This window comes from Anabas testudineus, chromosome 17 (assembly GCF_900324465.2).
Source record: "Anabas testudineus chromosome 17, fAnaTes1.2, whole genome shotgun sequence".
NCBI classification, from domain to species: domain Eukaryota; kingdom Metazoa; phylum Chordata; class Actinopteri; order Anabantiformes; family Anabantidae; genus Anabas; species Anabas testudineus.
In genome coordinates, this window is record NC_046626.1 from 8590082 (window position 1) to 8598282 (window position 8201).

Below are 8201 nucleotides of genomic sequence, written 5' to 3' on the forward strand. Positions count from 1 at the left end.
TATGTGTGTTATATGTATCGTATGTGCTGTAGATGCATTTCCAAAGACTACGTGAAGGTCAAAAGAAACAAATACCAAAACCTGCAAGTCACACTTTCACACACACTGAGTCCAGGAGTCCCTCAAGTTTTATTGCACAATAACCCAACTTTCCAGGGGATGCAGCAGGAAGACTACAATAACACAAAATACTTTGTTTAGCATATGCTGCATACATTGATTGATATCTCAATACACAGTTCTCTTTTGCACCTCTACTGAGTACCAGCCTGCTCTGATACACTTCTGTTTTGTATAGGACGAAGAGTCTGTAATCTCACTACACAGAACACTGTTTCTCTTCTATTTGTAATTGCGTCTTTTGTGATCTAGGATATTACTACTGGCCATTGCTGGTGCACTTAAAAGTGGAGCAGGGCTAATGCACTCTATAATAGTAACATCATCCAATTAGAATGTAAACACTTTTTGACCTCTTTAATACAGTTTCCTTATATGTTACTGCACTGCTGAATAACAGACGCAATGTAATCCCATATACTGCAATCTTCACTGATCCCGTGAAGTGTAATATATATATATATATATTTGTATATGTATGTGTGTGTGGGTGATGCCTCAGGTGCTCTCTACACAGGAAAATGATTTAGGTTCCACTGTTTAGACAGCAATGATAAAGCTTTACCTGGAAACTTTAAAAGGGTTCAGATTATAGACAAGAATGTTTGTGTGAGCGACTGTCGCCCTCTACTTGTCAAGGAAGAATATTCACAGATAAGACTTTGTCAATAATGTCTTAGATAATTATCCTCTGCTGGGCTACTGGCTGCCCATTGTTCAAAAACAGCTAAATACATTGTGAAGGGGCAGGGGGGAGTTATAGGTAGTGTGAATAAGTTTCATATTATACTGTAGTAGCATGCTGAGTCAGTTATATCCTGCTACATTAGCTTGTGTCTTAGTATTTCATAAGTTTGCGTCACAGACGTACACTCAGGCTGGTTATTCCACTGTCCATGTGTTCAGTTGTTCACTTCCCAGCACTGGCTGTCCAGTAACTATGTGTTTCAACATCGACAATGACTCCAGATTGAGTTCATCCCAAAACCACTTTTGTGGTCAGTCAATACCGTAGTAGTTTACATCAAGTGCTTCACTAAAAGAAAACTGAAGGAGAAAGTAGCTCTCTCCTCTCAGAATGATCCATTTGAAGTGCAAAAGTTCATTAATTGATTAAGCTTGTTTTTTAGAGAGTGCTTCAATGGGCATTATTTTAAATATTCCTCTTGCTACCACTCTGCACTCATACGATGGTCTCATCAGTCATTTTCTTGGTCGACTTGGTCGGCACCGAACGTTGGGTGGTGTGTGCCCCTTTCATGTCAGGCATAAGCAGGCGCACTTTCTGATTGGTCCTCCTCCACTCCGAGTACAACTGACAGTGATACCGAAATGACACCTGAGATTGAATGGGTAGAGAACGTGAGAGGGGCGAGACAGAAGGTGACAAGGGAGGAAAAGACAGATGTCAATAAAACTGTCATGGAGATATGTGAAACAAGGTAGTACTAAGGCAGAACACTTTATGTTACATGATACACAAGCTGTATGCAGCTCATCCTTCTCAATTTGTCATTTTCAGTGTTCTTAATACTGTATAATAGATAAGGGATAAGGTTTCTGAAGAAGGTTTCACAAGACATGTCATTTTTAAATAATGTGTTACCATTAAGTCCAGATGAGGAAAAGTGCAGATTAACAACCAGCTAATTCTTACTATTATTCTCAGTCAGCTATGAATGTATAGGCATGTACATTTTTGCTGTGCTAGAAAATATCAGGTTGCACCTTCTGACTTTGTTCTATTCAATGTAATATTGCGACCAGAAAACAGTGACCTAATTTCTAAAATAATCGAGATCAGAACATGATGGTCACTGTGTTTAAGCCAGTTCACGCACAAAATCCTTGGCAAAACGTTTCCTCTCTGTCAGTACAAACGTGCCTGTTTTTCTGTTACTGGGAATAACTTAGTTACCAGTGTCCACAGGATGTAGATGGTGAAGAGGGCGATGGTGAGGGCAATGAGGCCAACAGCCTCAAGTCTACTCTTCAGTTGCAGGTGGTCCTGGGCTCCCCTCAGGCACAACCAGCCAGAGATGGCTGCCAGGGGCGTGATGAGAAGGAAGCAGGCCATGTCACACAGCAATGTGCGCTTCTCACTGCGGGGGCCTGGGTCCTTCAGCCACTGAGCAGGACCAAAGTGAAGCATCTTAGTTTGCAATTACAACAAAATTCTGCCAAGTGGAAGGGTATTAATACGATGCGTTTCCTGAGTAACTAAAAAACCAACACTTAAAATGTCATACAAGGCCAGAGACATAGCTCCCTTTGTTTAGATAAAGCTGTATTGTTCATTTAGGCTAAGAGACCCTCTAACCTGTGTGAGTGGCTGTGGTCGTCGTTCAATAGTGAACTCTGTGTGACAGAGTTCACAGTAGCTGGTGTTGGAGGAGGACAGCCACTTCTCCAAGCAGCTCTTGTGCACTTTACCCAGTGTACCAGTGCAGTCGCAGGGTGACAGCAGTGTCTCCCCTCCAGAACCCTCATGACAAATTCGACACATACCCACATCACTGTGGAGAAAAACAGCAAAAACAGTGATGATAACAATGCGGTGACTAACCAAAGAACAATGAAATCACAGTGCACTCATTAATGTCCCAAGTGAGTTCTTCCCTCTCTTACCTCTGCAAGCTCACCGCTTTGACGACGGTGGAGAGTGGGCGGCCATCTTTAGCCGTAACCTTGGCAATGTACTGAGCCTGCGCTGTAGAATCCGTGGACTCCTCCGAATCCTTGGAGGCATCAGATTCAGCATTCCCAGAGTAATCACAAAGGGAGCCAGGTAGGTGGCAGCACCCTGATGAAGACATTGCTCAGCTGAGGATGACAGCGATGTGGATGATAGTGGAGGCGACTTCAAAAGAAGTTCTGATCCAAAACAGGAATCCTACACGTCTCCTCCCTCCTCTGTCCACCTACAGAACAAATGCCTAGTGGAGAATGAACAAAAGATGAAGAGGAGACAAAGCATGGGTGACTTGTAATAACTACATTGAGCACAAAATTGTCTCCTTCTCTAAAACGTCTAACACAATTCATTGTAGGTCTCAGTGATGCTGTGTAAATAAAAGCTATAGTGACCTACGACATAACCTCCAGCACCAGATCTCACAAAAGCTAGAGCAATCGTATGTGGTAATTAAACAAAACAGACCAACTGCAAAATATAATACTGGAGCAAAACACTGAGTCCTTAACGTCCCAAATTTGTCTATTTGGAGAAGAACTATGTCTATGAGGACGTGTTGATTTCAGTGAGCAGGCTTAAGCATAAGTGTTTAAATAAAGATGTCAAGGTTTCCAAAAATGCCAAATACATCCTGCTGTGTCACAGGAAAATGAAAAAAACAAAACAAAACAAAACACACGAACATGTTGATTGAGATGATTTCCATCTTCTGTTTTACTCAATATTAGTACAGATTCAGTAAATATCAGAAATATGGCTTCAGACTGCTGAAAGATTCAATATGTTGTTGAACAGTGGAGCTTTAAATTGGTTTTAAGTGAGGTTTTAGTTAAGGTTAGACTCTGAGAACTTGTCAAGAACAAACTTTGTACTTCTACTTGTCATTGAAACCTCCTTCTTACATTGACACACTCTTGAAAAACATCTTTGAAAACAGCATAATAACAACACACAGATACAGGAAAACAACGTAACGTTGCTCACAGCTCTGGACGAAAACGCACAATAAACCAAACTATTATTGTGATTTGACGTTTATGCATGTGTTGTTAAATCAGGAAACGCCAGCTTAGCAACCTTATCCCCATTTTGCACACCAAGAATATAAAACCCGGACTAAGTGGTTAAGGGTTAAATTTTCACCGCAGATTTTGCACAATATGTTTATGATGCTACAGCGCCGTTAAAGTGCATCCACCGTAAACATTAAATGTATCCCAATGCGATATTAGCACCGCAAGTACTTGAGGGACAGCTGACAGACACGTCGATGTTTAGTGTTTGTAAATGCAAACGCTTGTAAACAATGTGAAAACAGAGCGTAGATGTACTCACCTAACGGCCTCCTTCTCTCGTTTGGCCGTGGCCCTGCGTTTACCAGACAAGGCTAGCTGAGCTAACTGGACAGCCCTAGCTACAAACTATGACATTGCTATCCGACCAAAAGCTCACGATTCGTGGAGTTACACAAGACGACCACATGCGCTGCGTCGTCTCCATGGCGGGCGATATACGTCCCTCGAGTAATTTAGTTTGGGAAGGTGAAGAGAAACGGCTTTCTGACAGCTTTGGTAGAGACAGCTAACGTTGCTAACTGGCTAGCAACGGGTAAGCCTCCCTCAGCTGTGTACTGGTCATGTGACACAATGCTGCCTTCACAGTCATTAGTTAAACTCTCACTTTACTAATATGGCCATGGGAATAACTGGGAGGTTACTGAGGTCAGGAAACATATTAATCTAGTAAATACTAATGGTATTTATTAAACCACCAATTCAACAGCATAAAATTAAATTAAAACAACAAAGTCATAAAAAACTACATATTTTATGTAAATGTTTACATTCTCCCGACGTTTGGATGTCTATAATCACTGATATGAATACTGACTATAAGCGATGCATTTTCCGATAAGGTGTAAATGCAGCACAGAGTACAAACAGAAGCAGCTAAAGTGTATTTACTGTAGCTAACATGTTTTCTTTTTACTGTCAATACTCGATTGATTTTAACAAGAAAACGATAAGCACCATCCAACTCAATAACATCTGTACTAAGTTACATCGAAAGAAAAACCACTAGGTGGCAGCATTAAGTCAATCATTTCAGTGTTGCTTGATCCAAGATGGCAAGTTGTTACCTTGACCTCCAAAGGTGGGATCTTGGGATGTAAGGCAAATATATGAAAAGATCCTAGTCAAAATGTGAAGATTGAATTTAATTGTACAGTCAATAACATAAGCATGATAGCAGAATGCAGCAGTGACAGACAATATACTGTATACAGACAATGTGACAGATTTTAGGCCAGTGGGCCTCTGCTCTAATAAACTGTAGTCTACAGAAAACATGTCAGTCTGCATTGACTGTGACATTAAGTGTGTAATATTATATGTGGGATCATACTAACTTTAGATACTTATGATAGTTAGTGCTCTATGATTTTTTATGTACTTCAGTTAAGGGTTGTAGTAGTATTGTAGAAGTTGTACTTACATTTATGTAATTGATGTGATGGCCCTTGGCCGCATGTTGATATCTGTGTATGTCTCTTTCTTTCAGACCCTTCTTTTATCCGATGGCCACTCCTACCTCGTTGCACACCTGCATGGAGTCTATAAAAGCTGGTCAACTTCCAAGATGCCCTCTCTGTCCTGGAAAGCTGGTGCCTTGCAGGCACCCGACAGAGGTTTGGTTTGGCAGTGTTGGCTAGTTTGTTCTGTTTATGGTAACGTGCAGGTTTCAATTGCATCCATTACCCTCATTTCATTAGTGATTGCTTGCGTGATACAACATACCTTTATAAATTTGAGTTATTTATAAATAACTCTTGTTACTGTGTGGACCTCCCTTGCTTGTTATACCCTCTTCATGGAGGACATATAATTTTGTTGTACAACGTACAATCACAACAAAGTTATTCTTCTTATAACAAAGAAGGTAGGTCCACACAATAAAAATGAAAGTAATTTATAAATAACAAATCAAAGTCAGGGCAGTCAGGCCAAAATTTATTATGTGAAATTGAATTGCACAGTGTAGCCATAACAGAGCCCTGTTCTCTATGCCAAAAGCATATGAGTTGTGTTGAGTGTGTTGAGTGTTGCAATACTGGATAATGTTATCTAGTTATGGTGATTCTTCAACCCCAGTGTAGAAATTTATTTGAAAAAATAGATTTAATTATCTGGGATAACTGCATGATTGACATATCATGATTGGCATGATTGGTTTCTTATTGGCTATGTACAGTTTATGACTAGACTTTTTTTGTATTTTGTTTTAATATGCACGTTATGTATGCAATCATTTTAAAGTAATTCTAGTAGTGAGATCTGGTGGTGGTTCTAGATCTTCTCATGCACGCGCCAGCCTATGTCCTATTCAGCTTATGCTGCGTGTTTTAGACATTCTGTCTGTCCCCTGGATCTTGACTTTTGCCTACTCCTTTTGGTCTTGCCGCCTGGTGTTATTGTGTCCGTCTGCCAGCCTCTGTCATTTCCTTCACTTTGCATGTTTACCTGTGAATCCCGGCTATGCTCCGTAAAGCAACCGTGACCGAACAAGATCAGTGAGTTTTAAAACATTTCTTATTTTAGCATCAGTGAAACAAACTCAAGGCCATTGTAGTTTACAAAGCAAACATGGCCACTTCACCTCTCCTCTCAATACGATGCTCATGTGGATCCCTATTTAGGTCAGACTGTCCTCATTCTTTCAATCTGCCACTTTTGGACTAAATAATAAGTTGATATGCCAAAATAATGCCCCTGACTATAGATGCATTATGCTGAAGCATGACCTTGATTCATTAGAAATTGTCCTAATTGCATTATCACATTTAATTTTTAACCACTCGTTAAACTGTATCTATTTTTGTCATATCAACCCGCCATGCCCTGATCCTACGGTTTCCTTTTCATTGCCTTTGGACCCAAACACTGATAAAGACGGGGTCCACTCGTGCTGTGTGTGATGTTTGCTGATTAATGAGTACGGGGATCAGTAGACTCGAGCACACACAAACACACTCATTAGCTATTCCCCTTCCCTCTGTTTAATGTTTGTCAAAGTCCAACTGAAATGTCTGGTTGTGTGGGATATCATGACACATGCCTTAGTGGACTTTAACATGGACAGACATACAAACACACGCACAGTTAATGTCCACATCAAACAATTTTGCTTTTGAAAATAACTTTTGTCCAAATTTACATACAGATACTGTCTTTCTGACAATTTGCCATAAAATTATCATGTTGGAGTGTGTGTGTGTTTTGGAAATGGTTAAAAGGCATAACAGTTTCTAAAGCAAAGTTCCAGGTGCAGGTTAACAACAACGACAACCAGCCACAACATTACAACCACCTGATGGCTGTGGTGGACAGGGGTCAGGACACACAGTGCATTCCAGCTTGTAAACCAGTCTAGACCAGAGTATCCATGCTGATCCCTGTCTGCCAAAACATTACAGCTGTCAGGTGGTGGGTCTATGTAAATGCTACATTACCACATAATTTATGTCCAGCACCACAGAAAGAAAACAAAGAGAGTACAACTGGAGTGTGAGACAGACAGATTGCATAACTGATTCACAGCGTTTTGCTTCCAATAACAGTTTAATGCCTTTGCTGAAGTTCATCTCGTGATCCCTCAAACTGTCAGCAGGAGTTCTTGTGAGCATCTGGTCAAGGCAGTAATTCAGTTTGTCTTATTTTCTGATGCACTCTTGTCTTTATGAGAAGGACACTAACTTTATTGTGTCTCTCCCTGACCACAAATGTTGCCTATATTTAGTCCTAGAACCAACAGACAGTATTTTACTTTTGAAATGTTATTTCTTTCAATTATACATTGTATTTGTAGTAGTTTGTCTGAGTTAGATTAAGGTTTTGTGGACTGACAGGCCATCTGTGTTTTTGTATTTGTTTAGATCATAATGTTTGTCTTTATATTCCCCTTTTTTTAAGAATGGTGCTCATTAGGGTCAGTTTGGGTTTGTTTTGTACAGTTCAGTCAGTTTTGCTGTTAAGTTTGTAATGCTTCAGTCGAGTTTGATTCATTTGACTTTTATAGGCCCAGTATTTTGTTGTGTATGGTTGATACACAATACATTAGTTTTTGCATATTTGGGTAAATAAACCCTACTTTTTTTGGAAATCCACCTGTGGTTCTCCTTTTATTTCAGCTGACAGCAGTTCACTGACATCTTTTTTCAATTGCACATATTAGGACACACAATAAAAATCTGGTTCATATCTCCTTTTGATGTAAAGTTAAAGTGTCAGTTGTTTTTTTTTCTTCAAATATCAAGCACCAATTCATCCATTTTTATCTTTGTGTATAATCTAAATGTTCTTTTTTGAGGAAAAAAAAATAGAATATT

The 8201-nt window shown here is 39.8% G+C and overlaps 1 protein-coding gene across 1 annotated transcript; it reads right to left on the bottom strand.

Moving 5' to 3' along the window:
• Nucleotides 1-105: 105 nt before the first annotated feature.
• Nucleotides 106-4437, bottom strand: LOC113172512 (E3 ubiquitin-protein ligase MARCH2-like). Its single transcript, XM_026375503.1, has 5 exons — nt 4151-4437; nt 2749-3056; nt 2441-2636; nt 2039-2248; nt 106-1459 (listed from the first exon to the last, which is right to left on the bottom strand). Exons 2-5 carry the CDS (start codon nt 2934-2936, stop codon nt 1304-1306), a joined length of 750 nt encoding a protein of 249 aa, XP_026231288.1. The 5' UTR covers nt 2937-3056; nt 4151-4437; the 3' UTR covers nt 106-1303.
• Between the last annotated feature and the right edge of the window lie 3764 nt (nt 4438-8201).

Excerpts from the sequence above, each read along its gene's own strand:
- LOC113172512 (XM_026375503.1), bottom strand. The coding sequence starts at position 2,936 with ATGTCTTCATCAGGGTGCTGCCACCTACCTGGCTCCCTTTGTGATTAC. Across the intron at positions 2,637-2,748 it reads AAAGCGGTGAGCTTGCAGAG|TGATGTGGGTATGTGTCGAA; the intron begins GTAAGAGAGGGA and ends TTTTCTCCACAG. Across the intron at positions 2,249-2,440 it reads GACCACAGCCACTCACACAG|TGGCTGAAGGACCCAGGCCC; the intron begins GTTAGAGGGTCT and ends GGTCCTGCTCAG.